General features: G+C 34.6%; 2 protein-coding genes across 2 annotated transcripts; both read left to right on the forward strand.

The window, feature by feature from the left end:
* The first annotated feature begins 8,156 nt into the window (after positions 1 to 8,156).
* LOC108327268 (cysteine-rich receptor-like protein kinase 10) lies at positions 8,157 to 12,413 on the forward strand. The gene is made up of 6 exons (XM_052873553.1): positions 8,157 to 8,943; positions 10,593 to 10,714; positions 10,785 to 10,995; positions 11,487 to 11,721; positions 11,809 to 11,941; positions 12,084 to 12,413. The coding sequence occupies exons 1-6, from the start codon at positions 8,157 to 8,159 to the stop codon at positions 12,411 to 12,413; spliced, it is 1,818 nt and encodes a 605-aa protein (XP_052729513.1).
* A 5,555-nt stretch (positions 12,414 to 17,968) lies between these two features.
* Positions 17,969 to 18,967, forward strand: LOC108327269 (uncharacterized). The gene has a single exon (XM_017560992.1). The coding sequence runs from the start codon at positions 17,969 to 17,971 to the stop codon at positions 18,965 to 18,967; it is 999 nt and encodes a 332-aa protein (XP_017416481.1).
* The last annotated feature ends 3,295 nt before the right edge of the window (positions 18,968 to 22,262 follow it).

Genomic DNA, 22,262 nt, shown 5'->3' on the forward strand with positions numbered 1-22,262 from the left:
AGTTCATTCTCTTTGTTAAATTAAACTTTTTAATAATAATTTATATGTTATTGTTTTAATGTTAATTCAATTTTGGTTAAATCACTTATGTAGTCCCTATTTCTGTTGGGTTTTCTCAAATAGGCCAGGTTCATATTTTTTCCCCCAATTAGGTCCCTAAAAGTGAAAAATTTAAGCAAATGCCTCCCAGCCGTTAAATTGGGTTAACGAGATTAACTTTTTCATGAGCTATCAGTTACACGTGGAATATTTTAAATATGTGGCCATTATGTTAGATTGCAGAGCAAGTTACGTGGAATATATAATTAAAAAAATATATTTCATGATTATTTGCCGCAGGATCGTCGTTTCTCGTGCAGCACAACAAGGCCACCAACAACCGCAACCGTCGTCGATATGCAACTAAACTCTGGCCTCCATCAGGCCATCCTCCGCAACGCAAACTCGTCGTTGTCACCACCGTTCTAGCTCAAAACGGGCAACCATGGCAGTCTTCTCCATCATACTTATTCACGCCACAAAACATGCACACAGTAAAGCTTAGAAATCGCGAAACCCTCGAACGCTAATCGCGATTGCCGCTGCGACACTACTTCATCTCCATCAACGCAGAACCCTAAATCACGTTTGAGCTCTTCAATTGCATCTGCCTCACAAACCCTAGTCGTGCAAAACCCAGAATCGCGAACTCCTTGTGTCGCTGCGAGACCACGTCGTGAGAGTTCCAGCGCCTTTGTTTCTCCTTCCTCGAGCAATTGCGAGAACCAGCGCATCCTTCATCTCTACAAGTCTCTTACTTCACAAATCCACCAACTTGCAAACCAGAGACATCACGAAACATAGAAACAGAAACCTATTGCAAGTTCATCTCTCTCGCACAAACAGAAACATAAGAAAACCCTCAATCTCGAAGGAAAGGCGGGAGACATTGGACTTCACTCCAATCTCGAACTCTATGAATTCGTGATTTATTGCGTCTTTAATCTCAAACCCAATTTGATTTTGATAAACCCTAATTTGGTGGTGCTTAATTTCATATTTCAGAAATCTTTTGGGTTTCATGAACCATAATTTCGTGATGAACCTTGAGCATCAATCCTTAGGGTCGAAGATGGTGAAAGCTAAGGTTGAAGATGATGAACCCCAATTTGGGTTTCAATTCTCAAAAACTTTTTTTTATTTTTTAATTATATATTCCATGTAACTTGCTCTGAATATGCCATGTCATTTAATGATTCCACCTCACACTGACACATCACCTGAAAGTTAATCCTGTTAACCCAATTTAATGGTAGGGAGCCAATTGCTTCAATTTTTCACTTTTAGGGACTCAATTGGAGAAAAAATTAAGAAGGGGACCTATTCGAGAAAATCCAACAGAAATAGGGACTACGAAAGTGGTTTAACCTTCAATTTTTCATAGTGTATTATAGTTGATGGAAATCAAAATTTAAGGAACCATGTGGAAATAGATGTTGAGAAACTTGAATGGTACTACTCATGGTGAAGTCTATCGTATGAACGCTTTTGGCATTTGTTCCTGATGTTGAGTTCTCATGTTTATAAAAACATAGATGGAGTTAGGGTAACTGCATAAAGTATGGTGTTGTTTTTGTTTAATATTGAGATTTATATTTTAGTTTGAGTTGTTATTTTCAAAAGCTGAGTTTTTATTTTCAAAAGCTGAGTTTTTATATACCTCACACTTCTTCCATTTTAACTTTATGAGCTTTTTCCATTATTTTTCTCCAATCCTTTTCAATCTAACACTAATGTAGCAAAGGGATACGACAATGATTATTTTCAAGTTCTAGCAACAGATTCAAAACCAAAGAATATTAAGGCGAGGTAAAAAAAAGGAGCTTTTGGTTTTAGTTCAAAACTGAAGCCAAAAGTTTAAGATTTTGCTTCGTTATAAGAAACTTAAAGCAGTAAACAAAACAATTTAAAAAAAAAAGAAAATAATTTTTGATTTTGGCAACAGTTCAAATAGAATTCGTTGTCATATACCCTTTTTATGCTTCGGTTCCTAGATGAATCTCTGCCATAGGTTTAATTTTATTTAAAATATTTTTTTAATGTAAAGGTCTATGACTTCGGTTTAAGCTAGAACTGATGCCATATACCTTTTTCTGCCTTATTTTTTAACACAACCGTTGTCTAAAGTTTGTTAAATTTTTTTAAATGTGGTTATGTTTATGTGACATCCTACATAACCAAAATAATAGAAACAAACATGCATAATATATAAAATACTTACATCATAAATACATTTCATTATATATTTTTCAACAAAATAGAGAATTATAACCATATATATTTCACAAAAACTCAATGTTTTCATATTCTAATGTACATAATATTATAACCTAACACCTACATATTGCAAAGGTTTTTCTTATGAAATTAATGGACATGTCAGGAAGTGGAACATGAGTCTTGAATCTCTACATAAAACACAATGAATTCAATTAGTATCTATTATTTCCAAATGACAAACAATTATTTTTTTATTAAATGAAAATATTATCGTTTTTCAGCCACTTGTAATATGGGCATGAACAATTATCGTCATCCAATTCATTACATAGTAACCGCACTTATATGAGTCAGTTTTCCTATTACACTACAATATATCATCACAATAATAAATAATTAACAAAGATAGCTATAATAAAACAATTATAAGAAAGTATGGATCAAAATACCACACCTTAAGGGCCAATCTCCAAACATTTATCCTAAACAATTTATTTCCCTAACAATACCATATGTGTTGCAAATGAAATATGAAAAAAGAATGTTTTAGGATGCACTTATATAACAAGTAAAGCTCATAACATTGAGGTTCTTACCAATTTGATACTTGTTTGAGATGTTTGGGAGAAGACTTGTGCAATGAACAGAACCACACAACAAAGTTGTCTAAGTAGGAAAACCACAAGCAGCTACCAATGTCGTTTGAAATAGATAATAACTTAATTGTTATGTCTTAAAATCACATAGGAAACTTTCAAGTTAACAAACTACACTTATCCAGCAAAATAAGGGACAAAATATATCTCATTCCTCCGTCCAAAGAAGTTGGTGATGTATTGTTGGATGTCATCAAATTTATTGCTTTCATATCATTAAACCCCAAATTGTTACTAACACCAAATATATAACCAAAACAAAGAAATTATTTTATATAAGTAACTAGATAATTCAATTTTATGTAAAGAACGATTCATAGACTTACATCATCCACAACTGAATGAGGATAATATTCAACTCGTCTTTTTTTTTTATGCAAGCTCTGTGATATCATCCTAACTGAATGGTTCATGTCAAATTGTTGCTGGAATTGACACATAACCCTTTCAGTCACTTCAGAAGTGACTTCATCATATATTTGTGCCTTGACCATCTGGGTGATCTCTTAAGTCAGCCTTTCTTCATAGGCAGCAATGTGTGAGAGTGAAGCCTAATGCGAAGAGCCCCCAAAATAATGTTGAATGCTAACACTGGTTCCAACAGCACACATCAACCCACAACAACTTCAATTCTTCAACTAGTGGGTTGAGATAAACATCTATGTCATTTTTAGGCGGCCTTGGACTAGATATCATCATAGACGACATCATGCACTTTCTCTTCATGCACAACTGAGAGATAAGTTATAAATTATCAATATAACCGGCCAATAACTATGGTTGGTACTTAAATTACCAAATGAGTTCATTCCATCAATAGCTAAACCAAGGCGAAGACTTCTACATTTTTGACCGAATTGGGGGAATTCAAATTCAATTTTCCATTGCATTGAATCGAATGGATGACGAAGTAGTCCATCAATTGTTCTCTCATTCACATGTCATCTAAGATTTTTAGCATCATTTGGATTTGTAAGCAAATTCTTAAGTCTGGCCACAATTGGAAGATATCAAACTACTTTCAAAGCAAAACCATCATTTTCTATCTGACCATTTTATTCACTGTTGTTGTTTGGCTTGTATCGTGATAACCCATATTTCAAACATTTTTTCAAACCTTCAAACTTTTTCCTGTACAATATGCAATCATTTGGACATGCATGTATCCTTTTATACTCCACAACCATCATACAAAGAAATTTTTTCTTATCATAATTACGAGTGGGTAGTGTATTTCCATCTGGTAGCATTTCATTCAACAACGACAATAATTTTGTGAAACTCTTATCGGTCCATTGTGCCTTCAAATTCATGAGCCTTAACATCACTGACAACCATGTGAACTTAGTTGAACCACCATATAAAGGAGTTTCTACATTAGTGGACATCGTCTCATACGCATGCAATTTAGGCAAAGGCTTTTACACCAACATCGCAGATCATGTCTTGTATTTTGCCTTCTTCTACTTGATCTTCCATGGTAGAATCAAATACATGTTCAGTTCAGGAGACAATTGGGGAGAGCATTGGAAAATCTATTAGTTCACTATGTCATGTCCATGTTGTATAACATCAAAGGGAACCATCACAGATAAGATGTTCCCTAATTCCGGTTATGTTCAACTTTCTCTCATTCAAACAATTGACACAAGGACATCTAAACTTCACTTCATCATCACTTCTACGTTCATTACGTTATGCAAATTGTGTAAATTCTTCTACTTCTTTCTCGCACTCAGCACTGATGTGTGGTGAATTAATTCAATCTCAATCGATACGTATATATACTATAATTGTTTACACAATTTCAGTCATCTTAATTATCACTTAGATCGCTTTTGTCTTCAAGGTTTGACACTATCGCATTCAAGAAGATTCATTTTCCTTAGTTTATCGAACATATAAATTTTGAACAACTATATAAAATTTCGCGAAATTTTGTAAGCATTTCGCATTGGTTTTTAGGTTACACGAAATAAAAGTGGTTAAAAACCACAATTAAATATGTATCCGTAGATCAATAAAAAAACACAATTGCAAAATATTCATGAACTTTAAGACATGTATATTAAAATTTATATACATTAATAAACTATGAAAAAAGTCATTACTCTTCTTAAACTGTCCAGCCAAAAAATTTAAGATTCAATACTATAAATTATAATTATTGTCTCCTCTTATATTCATTTTTAAAACATAGAATTCTTCAATATACTTGGAGACAATAAATAATTTTTTTATTGAATCTTAAATGAGAAACTAAGGTTAATTCAATACAACAATATATTTTAACATACAATTAATCACATATCAAACATAGAAAAATTGAATAACCTACTATAACATTATATAAAATTATATGCTCATATTAAAATATAAATTTAAGACAAAAAAATAAGAACCTGAGAGGGAAAAAAGCGAACAATTTCAACTACTCGCATTTTGGAATGCACCAAAAGCTCACCACAAAAGAAAAACAATACATGGACACAAATACAAAAAACATATTAGTCTTAGGAACCAAAAGTAACTCAAAAACACCCAAAAAGGTAAAGAACGAAGGAACCAAAGCTCACCACGAAGAAACGAACGAACGAATGAAAGACCACTAAGAAGGGGTTTGGATCACAATGGAAACAATGACGACGGTGTTGGAGGCAATGACCACTAGTTTTGTGCATTTACACCTATTTTTACTACTGCGAAGACATATTGTCTCGGTTATTTTAATAATCAAAGCAATATGTAGTATATGGCCTTAGTTCTACAAATTTAAATGTGTTTTTAATTTTGTTTTTAGTGTTTAGTCTATAACAATATCGTATATTATTATCTGTATTTAATTTAAATTTTATATATTTTTTATTTAATTTAATCTTATTTTATTTATAAATGAAACAATGTTGTGAAACCAAATTTATTGTTTCCAGAAATATTATACAAATAATAAAGTTAATTTTTATTTAAAAAAAAAGATGAGATAATCAGCCGCCCAGTTGACATCCTACTCCACTTCAATTTTTCCAGCAGACACACATGAGATTATTTTATTTATAGCACCTTCAAAACCCTTCTTATTTCTTTCATTGAATGATGTTAAAATATATGACTAAGCTTCAATTTTTCCAGAAGATTCCTGAATCCTCCAATAAAAGTTTAAGTTCTGTTGGTAAATGACTTGAACTAGAATCCAAAATGCGTCACTTCTCAAAAAGAAATGGCTAGGTTCACAGTTTTTATTTTAGTTGTTCAATTTTAAAACTTCAATACATTATAAATATCTACGATTTCAGACCAAGAATCAATTATTAATGTTGAAAATGAAGACTAAATCCTACATATATAATTGGACAACTAATTCTTAATAACCTTTAAGGAATAAATACGTTTATATTTTTTAAGACATAAAATTAAAATTTTCATATTTTAAACATATATATAAATTGGTTCTCAAATTTTAAAATGAATATTGAATAATTTTTTTTACATACTAAATAACGTTTTAATTATTTATATTATTTAACACATTTAAGTTTAAATATCAATATTTAATATATAAAAAATTATATCATTAAGATTATATATTCTTTTATTTTCTAAGTTTGACTACCAAGTTTAAAATAAAAACGTATTTTAATTTTATATTCAATTTTAAAGACTAAAATTCTATTTTTAAAATTATAAAAGCTGGAAAATCACCCTAACTTTGTGGAAAAAGTACATATGTGATGTTATCTTTAAATATTTTTTATGGATAGATTATAAATGAGGCATAAATGATAATATTGATAAATTGACATAAAAAACTATTTTACAATTTTAATTACAAAATTTATTGTAATACTTTCTCTATGTTGATATTCCATTGTCATAATTTTTTACTGTTAAAATCTTTCATTAATTGTCAAGTTCTTCCCATTGTCCAAATATATTCTTTCATTATAATATTATGTAAACTTATAGATGATGATGCACTTTTGTGTCATATTAGTATGTCACGTATACTTTAACATAGCTATCACTTTCAATCAAAAGAATAATACTAATTCATATGTTTATGCTACTTTGTTTTTTTTCTTAATTATTTAAACTTAAATATTGATTTTTACACCTTTGACAACCACATTAGTCTTCACACACACACACAATATATATATATATATATATATATATATATATATATATAATTTGTTTAGATATAAACAGGTCAAATCAATAAAACAAAGTTACCTGTAAAAAATAAAATACAGTGTTTTTCAATCCTAGAAGTAAGCCAATATAAATGGACACATTATCCGTATAGAGCTGTACATACATATATATATATATATATATATATATATATATATATATATATATATATATATATATATATATATATATATATATATATATATATATATATATATATATATATATATATATATTTCTTTTATATATATAAAAAAGTGAAAACAAAGATACTGTTCGTATTTTTATAATTATTTTAGTATTAATTAAGTATTGGTGCGTATATTAATCTAAATTTAATAATTTTTAATATCTAATTCTTTAAATAGTCTATTAATTTTTATGTTACATTTTTTAAATGTAACATTATTTGAAGACTGCTACCAAATTGAAGATTCTTATTAGCTCTTTGTACTGTTTTCTAAACTATAAGTTCTAAGTAGATATGTTCCTGCTTGTGGGAAACCGGTTGAGACGTAAGTTTCATTGGTTAGAGATTGATTTGATAGTCAATTAGTTATTGGAAAATGTTTTTTAACAATTTTTCTTTTTGAGAAATCTTTTACAATCGCTTGTATAATAGTTTAAGACTGGTTCATTTTAAATATACGGATCATCGAAACACGACACATACTCTCTCATTTAAAAAAAAGTTGTTCAAATATAATGGTCCAACTATTATATATCCTCATCGTTCTAAATTCAAAACATCATCGTGCCACACATTTCTTTTTATGAACATTCTTACTTTTCATATCTCATTTTGACATTTTCCATCTTTCATGAAGACATTTTCAACGCATGATGTTCCAAAATTTGTAATAGTTTCTGATGATCACAAACGACAGAGACATGATGAGTGGTTGACTTTGACTAGCCCAGTTCATTGACTTTGGAATGCAATCCCTCACAATATTTTCAAACTTTCAACTTCATCTATACCATTACAAAACAGAAGAAAACCTGAACACTGAATATCAGAAACACCCACCCTTGAACACGAACAGAACCATGGCTTCCAATAACCTCGTCTTTCTTATCTTTGTTATTACCTTGTTGAACTTCCCAACCACTAAAGCACAGAACGAGGACAGGGTTTATTTTGAGTACCAAAAATGCAGTGCAAACAAAACATCTTCTACCAGCATCTATCAGAACAACTTGATAACCCTTCTCTCTTCCTTCACTTCCAACGCATCTGCTAAGTTATTCTACAACACCACGATCCTCAGCAGAAACAATACGGTGTATGGTTTGTTCATGTGTAGGGGTGACATACCCTTACGCCTGTGCAAAGAATGCGTGGCCAACGCAACCGAGAAGTTATCTACAGACCCAGATTGTAACAACTCCGTAGAGGCTGTGATGTGGTACGCTGAATGCAAGCTTCGGTATTCCAATGTGCCCTTCTTCTCCGTCGTGGCCACGTCTCCAGAACATCTTCTTGTCAGCACTGGCGATGTCTCCACCAACTCCACAATCAGCTTCATGAACTTCTTGCACAACGCAATGAACCGAACTGCAGAAGCAGCAGCGGTTTCGGATGCGAGGTTCTCGACAAAGGAAACGAACTTGTCTCATTCTGAGACCGTTTACACTCTCGCTCAGTGTACCCAGGATTTGTCACCGGAAAACTGCAGAACTTGCCTTGCAGAAGCAATAGAGGAGCTTCCAACGTGTTGTGATGGAAAACAAGGAGCGAGAGTTGTGTTTCCGAGTTGTAACATTTGGTATGAGATGTACCCTTTCTATGGCCTCGTCACTGATAATCCACCAGAAAGACTCGCTCCATCATCAGGTTTTTCTTCTTAGCCTTCATCTTCTAGGTTTTTCTTCTTCATCTTCATCTTCTAGTTTTTTTTACATATATGAGACAAATTTTTCCAGATATTATAAAAATGAACAAGTAAAAAAATATTATTGATCATGGAATAAATTGTCTAAGAGTTATACATCATTTAGGAGAACTTCTGACAATAACATTTCAAAATATTAACACTAAAATTTAGTTCCTAACGACTTTCTTTTTTTATAACAATAAATTTATTATGACTTTTAATGATTATTGTGCAAACTAAAATCGTCAGAACTTTGGACGATAAAAACCTCGTGTAGGAAGAAATGGAGGTTATTTATGAAGGTTTATGAAACAATTGAGTTGGGGATATTCTTACCAAAATTCTCCATATAGTTTCTATGGTGAAGTGATAGATATTTAATAAGAGTGGTGTTAATTATTTGAGTTTATTGATAGAAGTGGAGGGGAAATCTATGTACAAAAACTTCAACCCTCAAATTATTAAGAGGGAGTTAATAATCTAATAGTGAAAAAGTGGGATACCTTTGTAGTGGAATTAAATATTTATGAACTTTTTGGGTCTATAAAAGATATATTAACATATTTTGTTGATATTTTGTTAAATAATAATTAATATATTCATATCTTTTAAATAAAGTATTATTTTCCAATATTTTAGATTGTCATAGTCTAAAATGTGAAACTTAGTTTAGTTCTACATTACCAACACCTTTTACTTGTATTTAAATTTAGGAGATGTTTGATTTCTCTTAAATTAAAGTTTTGTGAACTTAATGAATTTATATTTTATGGCGGTGGTAGGGCTTGTTTCATTTAGGAGAGGTTTGTTTTTATCATTTTTTTGAAATATTAAGGATGAGGGATATGTTTACAAAAATGGAGAATTATACTAAAAATAATTCTAAATTTAGATTGACCTTCGTGTATAACTACTTCATTATCATAAACTTCACATATATGTTATTTGGTATTTTTTTATCATATATATAATAACTTTTTTAATGGTAACTTTTGTCAACAGTATACTTTGATATATTTAGGTTGTGTAACTATTCTTTTACAAGATCATTCATCTGGATCAATTTTTTTAGTTGTAGAAACTGTATGCTTTCACATTTTTATAATCATGGTATTAGTTTATAGGTTTTATTAATGACTATTGTTTTCCATGGAAACTAACTAACAATTCTAATCATATTTTTCAACTCACAATACTAAAATCTAAAAGATTTCTTAACATGAGGAACTTAATTAGATCAACTAGTTGTTTGCATGAAGAAACAAAATTCATAAATAGTATTCTAGTTTATAAATTTTTAACAAGTTGCTTTTATATGCTTGTTATCAATATACCATGACCTAATAGAATGTTAATATTTTTTTTATACAGGAAAAAGTCGATCACGAACTATTATCGTGATCCTTACTTCCACTATTACTTTGTCAGGACTACTTTTCGGCATTTGTTGTTATAGTTTGATTCGAAGAAAAACAAGAAAGAGTAATAAAATTATACTCAGAGAAAATTGTAAGTATGATAAAGAAGAAAAAAAAATATAATACTTATTTTTCATTTAGAAGACTTAATGAAATTTTAAACTTGGATTAACGATTGAAGTTCTTTTTAGTTGGACTTGAAAGTTTCACTGTAGAGTCCTTGCAATTCAAGTTGGCAATAATTGAAGTAGCAACAAACAACTTTGCAGATGACAATAAGATAGGCGAAGGAGGATTTGGAGAAGTTTACAAGGTAAGAAAATTGTGTTATTTTGTTTACTGTATGTTCTTGCTTTTAACATTAATAATTATCTATTTTTTAGGGTATTCTTATTGATGGAACATCTATAGCGGTAAAAAGACTTTCAAGAAATTCTAAACAAGGTTTAGAGGAGTTTAAAAATGAAGTTATGTTGATAGCCAAATTCCAACATAGAAACTTAGTAACTTTCAAAGGATTTTGTCTTGATGAGGAAGAGAAGATACTTATCTATGAATATGTGCCAAACAAGAGTTTGGACTACTTCTTATTTGGTTTGATTCTTTTCATCTCTCTTTAGTTTCTTTTAAGTTTAATATATATATATATATATATATATATATATATATATATATATATATATATATGAGTTTGCTAATTTATGTAATCTATTAAAGTGTATCAAATTTTAGTTAACAAAAATACCTTCATATATTATAGATTTTAAGTTTTAAGATTAAGGGTATTTGAATAATTTCTTTTTTTCTAATTTTTTATTTTAAATTAAAAATAAAAATTATTAAAATACCCTTATATTTAAAGTATATTTTTTTATGAATAGGAATTTTTTTGTCAAATAAAATTTGGTACACTTTACAAAGTTACATAAGTTAGCAAACTCCATATATATATATATATATATATATATATATATATATATATATATATATATATATAATATGCATATTTAAGATATTTAATATATTGTGTTTTAAACCTTTAAGATATATCACTTAAGTTTCTCACATAATGAATGTTTTTGTAGATACTAAACAAGTGTTTTTGACTTGGTCTGAGCGTTATAAAATAATAGAAGGGATTGCTAGAGGAATTTTATATTTACACGACCATTCTCGACTTAAAGTTATACATCGTGATCTCAAACCCAGTAATGTACTATTAGATGAAAATATGAATCCAAAGATTTCAGATTTTGGTCTTGCTAGAATTGTTGAAAATGATCAACAAGAAGGAAGTACAAAGAGAATTATTGGAACATAGTAAGTTTTGGGTATCATTCCTACATTAATTATCATCCTTTCACAACATGCTTACAATTATTTGTCATTTTTCTTCTAATTTTGCAGTGGTTATATGTCTCCAGAGTATGCAATGTTTGGTCAATTTTCTGAGAAATCAGATGTTTACAGTTTTGGAGTTATGATTCTTGAAATTGTTAGTGGGAAAAAGAATATAGGTTCATATGAACCACATCGTATTGTTAATTGTCTTTTGAATTTTGTGAGTATAATATAATTTTGCCATATTTTTATTTTATTATCATTTATGCTTAATGTATAAATGAAATTAGTTTATAACCTAAAAAGTGTAATAATTTGGCTAAATTTACCAATTGTTACAGGTATGGGAGCATTGGAGGGATGAAACACCGTTGAGTACATTAGATCCAGATTTAAAAGAAAATCATTCTAATATTGAAGTCATTAGATGTGTTAAGATTGGTTTATTATGCGTTCAAGAAAATCCAGATGCTAGACCTACAATGTTAACCATTGTCTCATATCTCAATGGTCACTTGGTTGATTTACCTTCTCCCCTAGAACCGACATTTTCTTTGAATCGAAGAACAAATCCAATTGTTGCACACAATCCAAGTTTGAGACAATCTATCAACAATTCCATATCAACCTCAATCAATGAGATGTCTACAAGTAATTTTTATCCTCGATAATTTTATGTTAAATATCATTATCTATACATATTTTGTTGAATCATATTATATTATTTAACACTTAAGTATATCATACCTATCAAATTATAATTGAGTGTATTATCAAATTGTATAAACCTTTTGAATTTAACTTTGTTTTTCCATCATCTATAATATATTTTTATAATGGTGAATGGTATATATATATATAGGTGAACTTTTTTATTTAAGTAATAAAGTCATTTTTTATTATAAATAACAAATTGCAACAAAAAAATTAACAAAAAAGTTATTTATTTTTTCAATTTTCATATATTTAACATCCTTTACATTCTAAAATGTTAATTATATATATATTAACTTGCTATAAATGAACATTTAGTTTGTTTTTTTTTTTCAAATAACACATTATACACATTTAACCATTAGCTAATGTTATAAACATACATAAATTGTTGAAATATCTACCAAATAATACTATTATAAACATTACATAAATTGTTGAAATATCTACCAAATAATATTATTATAAACATTATACTATGATGACTGTAAATTAGATCACATAGTAGATTATATTATTGATCCTTAACATATTATTTTACCTCTCTTTGTTATAAATATAATTGATAGAAACTAAATTTGTCTTTTGTTAGAGCGATACAGCAAAATGGTTAGCGTGTTTGGACAAAAATTAAGATTTCTTGTGCTTTAAAATACTTTTTCTTATCTCTTTATAATATTTACTTAACAAAGAGTGTAAAGAAAGATATATATGCATATTGGTTCAGATCCCAAGGATCCTACGTCTAGTTGTTAATTCCAAATAGAGATTAACTTTCACTATCACAAAACCAATAAATTATTATAATCACATAGAAAGACAAGTTTAAGGGTTTAGAAACACATCTCTTGTTACTCCAAGAGATGATACTCACTTCTCCTGAAAACCACAAGGGAAGAACATCTCTTCCGAATGTTTCACGAAGGATGAACACTTCCTTTGAATCTTCACAGAGGATGATAGGCTTCACTCAACAACAATAACAAAACTCAATCACACTCCTAGTGAAAGTTCTCGCTCTATACCAATACCAAGTTCCCAAAGCCAAAGCACAAGGATTACACAAACCCTATATCACACTTACTTTTGAAGTTCAGTTGTGTGTTTTAGAATGAGAGTCTAAAACATCTTTATAAAGACCTCACTCAAGGACACCTCTAAAAATTCGTTGTCATCTATTTAACGCGTGATAATCGATTATCTAAAAGAGATAATCGATTATGCATTTAATGTATGCACAACGGTAAAATAAACATGTTTAAAAACTCATAATTGCACTTGATAATCGATTATGATAAGTCATAATCGATTATGGATAATCAATTATCATAAGTTGGTAATCGATTATTCTAAGGCAAAATGAGTTTGTAGAAAACTTTTAAGTACACAATACATGTAATCAAGGATAAATAATACTCTATACATAAAACTACTAAATTACAAAAGTTTTAATATAAAACAAGTCGTCATGAAGATCTTCTTTTAACTTGAGCATTTGAGACTTGATTTTGAGATATCATCAAAACTTCTAGGCTTCTATGTTAATAGTCTCATCTAGTAATGAGTATATCTTTTAATTTATCATTTTAAAAGTGAAATTTTCTTATAATCACATTAATATATACATTTACAGTGATATTCCATGAATATCTTAAGTGATATCATAATATATGAATATAGACAAGAAATATTATTCAAATCATTAACAATCTTGTATACATAAATGAATAATTTTGAAGAAAATTTAGAACCTAAAGTTTAAAATGTGAAAGGGTGTTTTCCTTTGTCTTGTAAGCCTTTAGCAATCAAGATGTTATTTTTATAGACAAGTTTGTGCAACTATAAGAATGAGTCTTTCTCCATTGTAGAAATGCAATATTAATATTCAAACATGTTGAAACCCTATAATCTAATCCATATAGTCCTGACAGTGTAATCCATCTAGATTATTTGAGTTTTTATGATAATAAACACTTAATGTGGCTTACATGTTAAATATGAATTTATTATTTGAATGTTATAATGTGTGTTTTGTGCTAGTTGAAGCATCTTTAGACCATCTATTAATATCACCAGATTCATAACAAAGTTTAAAGTTCCTTGTATATGAATTACAATCATAGTCAATTCCTAAAATAATCAAACTTTATAAAATAAGTGTTTTCAAACATATTTGAAACAATATCTTTAACATTATTTGAAATTATATCTTCAACATTTAAATATCTAATTTTAAAAAGCTTTTATATGAGAAATGATAAAAAAAAGTTATGAAAAGCAATATATTTGAGAAATGTGATTTAACTATGAATAATTATTAGATATAAAATGTTGTTTGAATTATTTTTAAAATAGTTAAAGATAGAAGTGTAAAAGAATAAATGAACAAAGACTTTTCACATAGTCAAAACATTAATCAAGAAATACATAGAAGATTTTACAGAGATGACAAAGATTAAGAAAAAAAATCATATTTTGGTCAAAGAAGTGTTCTTTGAGAGTGAGCGGAACCATTACAATTATTCTCTTTGTGAAGTAATCCCATTGAGCTTAAATTTCTCTTTTTTTGAGAGTTTTTCATATTTCTTTACATGAGGTCTTAATTTGAGGGTAAGGTTACAATAATATAACTAGCAGTAATTTGTTTATTTATCGTAATTAGGAGTGATTTCAATACTCTTTATAGTTAGGTGTGAGTTTTGTACCTATAATTGATAGTTAAATTTTTCAACTAGTTTGCTTAAAGGAGAATTGGATGTAATTCGTAACTTTAGAAGAGATAATATAAATTTTGTTTTTGTTGCTTGTATGTTAGACAATCTAGTATAGTTCTCTACAAAAAGAGTACATATTTTATTCAATCCCTTTCTAGTGTCAATCGTTCCAACATAATATTAACATAGGATCACTAATAGTTTTATCATACTTGAAGAAGTTTGAGTTTTTTTTTTTACGATGTTTTCATATTTGAGTGAAGACCCACCTTGATAGGCTTTTCAAGTATATTAGACAACATTGATTATATACATTGGGAATGTAAAAATGATTTAGAACGAAAATATCAATTTTGTCATGATGAAGACTTACCCATTACTGTGTTTGAAGTTGTTGCACCATGATGTTTGACATGCATAGTTTTAGGTTCTAGGTATTATATATGTTTAATGCATTTTAAGGTGTTAATAGGGGAATAGAACCATTATGACATAAAGTATTTTTAACATATTGCATGTGAAGAACATTCCAATAATACAAGATGACAGAAGAAAATTGTTTGTTTGATATCAAAAGCAGCAAGAGAGGATGTAAATTAGGAATTTGAAGTGTTTTGATCTTGATTTGTTACTGTACCACGATCTTGCACATGCTTGGAAGATGAACACAGTCAACGTATTACCAAAAGCACCGGCTGATCAACATATTACCAAAAGTGATCGGTCGGTCAATTCTCTAGAACTTTCAAAATAACATAGACCAATCAATTGTCAACCTCATTAGTGACCGAACGGTCACACTTCATATTAAGGATACCACAAACCCAACATGATTAACAAGGTAAAACATACTTTTGAGACATTGAGTCGTAATTGGGTCAACCTTAACTAAAAGCTCACTCTGAAATATATAAATACTGAGGTAAGGTAAAGAGATAGATGATTACATTTATTGGACATTTAATGCTTAATTATGATAATCGATTGGTATAACTAAAACTGACTTGAACGTCGGAGTGCCTTTGACAGGTATTCACATACTCAATTTGGACTTTAAAGAAGAAGGAACAAGAAACTACTATAAGAGAAACAATAAAATGAATGAAGTGAAAGGACAAAGTGTAAAAGAGTAATTCTCTACCCTACCATCCAAAACACATCATATTGAATAATATGATTACAAAAGATGAATGAGACAATAAAATAATAATATTTTAACTATCATTATGAACATACTATATAATAATGCCTATAATTGACATACATATTAATTCTTGTGTGACCTTTGAATCGTATTTGTTTTGAAGAAGAGAAGTTCAAGATCTAAGATGTCATCAACCACTTTAAACAAACCTTAAACAACGTATTTAGAAACGTTTTGAATGTAATAACGAGTAAAATTTATTATTATTTTAATTATGTAACTTTTATTACAATAATGATATTTTATGCGATATGAAATTACTTATTTTCATCATTTTAAATAAATACAACTTATTGTGTTTACATTTTTTTAACATCTGAACAAGAAATTATGTTATTTTTAATATTTATGTGGTACTATGTAACATTTTCTTATAAATCAATGTAGGAGTACATGTATTCGATCCTACAAAAACATTCAATTATATCATAAAAACAACATAAACTAAGATAATAAACTATGATTTTCTTTAATCTCAATCATAGATGTGAAATCTCCTATCATAAATTTTCTTGAGCCTAAATAAAGGATCATAGAGACTAAACACATTCTTGTAAAGACTTGTATCCATCCTAATGAACTAAAAGGAGGCTTGTTCATACAAATAAATTATTCTTTGTATATCTCAAAAGAATAGACATAATTTGAATTTTCACCTCATCTTAATCAGGTGTAAACTCCATAACTTGAACTTTGACAGTATTAACTCATTACTTAGACTTTTCAACACACAAATAAATCACATGCACATAAAACCAAATCAAAAAATATTACATTATTATAAGTCATAGAAACACATTTTAAGATATATTTATTTAAAACATTTATACACATAAGTTTTACTTGTGAAAATATCATTTTATCATGAAATTTGTTGAATGTAAACATAATTGTACCAGTAGGGACCGGACGCCACACAGGACGGACGTCCACGACATTGGACCACCAAACGGACCGGACGCCCACGTCACCATATGGGACCCAAGAAACTACCCTTCTACTTGTTGTCAAGAAGGGATGGGCACGATAGGCCGGACGCCCGTGCGCCCACAATCATGCAACCTTACCGCTTGACACCCAGGGGGAAAAGCAACTTACGAGAAGCTGGCCGACCGGGTCGCAGACCTGTCGGTTATCCCTGTAAGGGTCAGCCGGTCATGAGGCTAAGTCCCACAAGACCGGCCGGTCGCGTTACTAATCAAATTAGCTTAAGGTAAGTAGTGGTTAAAAGCTATTGGGCTGAATTGGGCCGTGATTAACTTTTCACTAATCCCAAGCCCATAACGAAAACTATAAATACAAATCCAGGGTGAGTGGTAGATGGGTTGCATTTACTGCACATTTATTACTGTTTGATAGAAAAATGTCATTGCTCCCAACTGACTTTGGCATCGGAGAATCTTTCGCATGTCTCCCACCCGCGGACTGAGGAAGAAATCGAGGAGTGAGTACGGAGAGCCGGAAGCACGAGGTACGAGCAGAGGAGGACGTGGAGACATTGGACGAACACATCCCTTCACATCCGAAACATTTGGCGCCCACCATGGGGTCGTGTGATTTTAAAAACCCAATGGTGACCACGAGAAATATGAGCATGGACGACCCGATTGAGATCATCAGAGTTCTACAACAAAAGATGAACGAGATGCAACAACGTCATGAAGGCGAACTGGCGGCGGTAAAGGCCGATTGTGAAGCCCGGATAGACCGGGAGATCGCCGGAAGAGACGGGGACGAGCGGGCGAAGGAAAAGGGGAAGGCTGCCGCGGAGGAACGTTCAGAACAGAATACCGGACGCGACAAGACCTGGAGGCCGACTGATACCAAGGCCGAAGGGACTAAGGCCAAATCAGTGCACGCGAAAAGCGCAACCGAGGATAGGCGGATGGTAGTGAAGCCGGAGCCTTCCTTCACACTATTGCTCCCCTTCGCCCAAAACATAATGGACGTTCAAATTTCGGAACAGTTCATTGCACCACAATTCAAAATGTATGACGGGACCACCGATCCCGAGAGCCACATCAAGACTTTCTCAAACGCGATGGCGTTCAGAATGGGCAACGATGCCATCTGGTGTCGAGCGTTCTCGTTGTCTTTGGAAGACGAAGCCCTCGAATGGTTCAACACCCTGCCTCCCAATTCAATAGAGAACTTCGCCGGACTTAAGCAACTATTTATCCGCCAATTCGCGGCCAACAGCACACAGGACTTGACCGTGTCTGAGTTGGTCACCCTGAAGCAGGGTAAAGAAGAAACACTGAGAGCGTTCATGGACCGGTATCAGAAAACCGTCCTGCGAGTGAAGGCGTTAAGCCTAGAGCTCGCCCTCCATTACATCCTGCCCGCCCTCAAGCCCGGACCATTCAAAGACAGCGTCTGCCGGCGGGCCCCCAAGATTATGGAGGAGCTGAGGGAACGCGCGGCGGATGAGATCAGGGTTGAGGAGATGAAATTGTCCTACAAGAAAGAAAGCCAGGAGATTAGGGGCGAGAAGGCGGACGGGGGGAAGCCCGGCAATTCGTGGGAAAAACGGGCGGCAACAGGCAGAAGGAACCACGTCGAGGATCCCGTTTCCAACAATACACCCCCCTGAACGCCCCCCGAGAAAAGATCCTCCGGGAGGCACTTAGCGCGGATTTGCTCCCCGAACCTATGAAGCGACCTACTCCATCCGGAGCGGATGGGAGTAAACACTGTGCCTACCATAAGAATATGGGTCACACCACCGAGGACTGTGTGACCCTGAAGGACAAAATCGAAGAGCTGATCCGGGCAGGGAAGCTCAAAAAGTACATACGTGACGATCGCCCTCAGGCGCCCCCTGAGCGGACTACCCAGTGGCCGACATACAGGTCCGACAAACCTAGAACCGATCGGGCCGAGCGCCCTCGCTCCGAGCGAAGACGAAGCCGAAGCCGCAGTAGAAGCCGCGAACGTCCCCTACGGGGGCACATCAACACGATATCAAGGGGCTTTGCCGGGGGAGGATCGTCTTCGTCCACCCGAAAACGCCATGTACGGGCACTACAGTCAGTGCATTCGGTAGACAGGCCCCGACGCACTATGCCCCCCATCACGTTCTCGGATGAAGACTTCCACGCGCCCGATCCCGACCAGGACGATCCAATGGTGATAACGGCTGAGATCGCCCGCTACGGCGTCAGCAAGGTCTTAGTAGATCAGGGGAGTTCGGTAAATATCCTCTACTGGAAAACTTTCCAGCAGATGGATATCTCGGAGGATCTCATTGTCCCTTACAACGACCAAATAGTGGGATTCGCCGGTGAGAGGGTTGACACCCGGGGATATGTGGAGTTGAGGACGAGGCTTGGGACCGGGCGGTCTAGTGAGGAGAAGAGAGTCCGTTACCTGCTGGTGGAAGCCAACACTTCATACAATGTGTTGCTGGGCCGGCCATGCTTGAACGCTTTTGGGGCAATCGTGTTCACACCCCACCTAACGATGAAGTACCCCTCCGACAAGGGATCCATTTGCACTGTCCGGGCGGATCAGAAGACGGCCCGAGAATGCTATGCCGACGGTCTGAAGCTTTACACCCGACAAGGAAAGAGGAGGGCGACCGGTTCCGAAGTAGCCATGGCCGACCTTGACCCGAGGACAAACACGGAAGATCGCTTGGAACCTATGGGGGAGACCCAACCAATCCTAATAGGAAAGGATCCCTCCCAGACGACCACTATGGCACGGGGTTTGGAACCGAGCGTGGAGGAGGAACTCAGGTCGCTCCTGTGGAAACACAGAGACCTGTTTGCATGGACGGCGACCGACATGCCGGGTATTCACCCCTCGGTCATGTGCCACAAGTTGGCCCTATTCAAGGAAGCCCATCCTGTGGCTCAGAAGAAGCATCGGATGGGCGAGGAGAAGAGGAAAACAGTCGAGGAGGACGTAGGGAAGCTGAAGGAGGCAGACTTTATCAGAGAAGTCACCTACACCACTTGGCTAGCCAATGTGGTAATGGTAAAAAAGACCAGCGGGAAGTGGCGCATGTGCACGGACTATACCGATCTAAACAAGGCCTGCCCAAAGGACTCCCACCATCTGCCAAGCATTGACGCCTTGGTGGACGGCGCCTCCGGGCATTGGATGTTGAGCTTCCTAGCTGCTTATTCCAGGTATAACCAAATACCGATATTCGAACCCGACCGAGAAAAGACGGCCTTCATCACGGAGAGGGCGAACTTCTGTTACGAAGTTATGCTCTTCGGCTTGAAAAACGCCGGGGCCACCTATCAGAGGTTGATGGACCGGATCTTCAAGGAACAGATAGGCCGATGCATGGACGTTCACGTGGACGACATGGTCGTTCGTTCGGCGGACGAAATTGACCATATCCGGGACTTGGAGGAGGTTTTTCGCCAAGTTAGGAAGTTCGGGATGCGACTAAACCCGGCCCCGTGTGGGACGCCAAGTGCGAGCAGGCGTTCCAGGACGTCAAGGTCATCCTGCTCAACCCGTCCGTCATGAGCCGTCCCGTATCAGGAGAGGATCTGCACGTTTTTCTCGGTGTATCAGAATCGGCCGTCAGCGCCGTGTTGACACAAGAATGGCCCCAACCGAGGCTGGTATATTTCATCAGTCGCACCCTCCTAGGTGCGGAAACTCGATACCAGCGAGTGGAGAAGGTGGCCTTGGCGTTGTTAAATGCGTCGAGGAGGCTTCGGTCGTATTTTCAAAGCCACCAGGTGGTCGTCAGAACCGACTTCCCCATCTCCAAAATCTTGAGGAAACCAGACCTTGCCAGGCGGATGGTGGCATGGGCAGTAGAGCTGTTAGAATTTGGCTTGCGGTACGAACCAAGAGGGTCGGTCAAGGGCCACCACCTAGCAGATTTCGCTGCCGAGTTACCTCCCGCCAGCCGGGACGAATGGAATTTGTACGTGGATGGGGCGTCCGGCAAATCAGTCAGCGGGGCCGACGTCGTGTTGGAAGGCCCCAACGGATTCCTATTGGAGCACTCCTTGATATTTAAGTTCAAGGTCTCCAATAATCAAGCGGAATACGAAGCCCTGGTGGCCGGCCTAGAGTTGGCAAGAGACATGGGAGCAAAAAGAATCACCTGTCGGACGGACTCCCAACTGGTCGTCGGCCAGATGAACGGTGACTTCCAAGTGAAGGAAGAACAGTTGATGCGATACTTTCATCGCGCAACGGAGTTGGCCCGATCATTCGACAAAGTCGACATCCAGCACATCCCGAGAGAAGAAAATACCCGGGCGGACATGTTATCTAAACTCAGCTCGGGAAAGGAAAGGGGGCAGCTAACGACTATCGTATGTCAAGTGTTTTTTCAACCTTCAATCGATTGTCTGGCGGTATCTACCGAGGAGGAAGACTGGCGATCCGAAGTCAGAGAAATAATGTCTCGACAGGACGACGGACGGCCCGTCAAACCCAGCGAAGCGAAGAGGACTGCACGCTACCTGTTGGTAGGGGATAACTTGTAAAGGAGGGAGTTTTCCACCCCCCTTCTTAAGTGCCTAGGGAAGGAAGAGGCGCGCTATGTGATGGACGAACTCCACAATGGCATTTGTGGTTTTCACACAGGATGGTGAACTCTAAAGGCCCGAGTCACAAGAGCAAGGTACTATTGGCCGACCATGGAAGCTGATACGAAGACGTTCGTCCAAAGATGCCTCAGCTGCCAAGCGCACGCCAACAACACTCATCTGCATCCTCACACTTTGCACACGATCGTGTCGCCATGGCCGTTCGCCCAATGTGGAATGGATATCATAGGACCGTTCCCCACAGGCCGGGCCCAGAAGAAGTTCCTCCTGGTAGCCGTGGACTACTTCACTAAGTGGGTGGAGGCCGAACCTCTAGCGATCATAACGGCCGCCCAAGTCCAGAAATCCGTTGGAAGC

The sequence above is a fragment of the Vigna angularis genome, chromosome 2 (assembly GCF_016808095.1).
Source record: "Vigna angularis cultivar LongXiaoDou No.4 chromosome 2, ASM1680809v1, whole genome shotgun sequence".
Taxonomy (NCBI): Eukaryota; Viridiplantae; Streptophyta; class Magnoliopsida; order Fabales; family Fabaceae; genus Vigna; species Vigna angularis.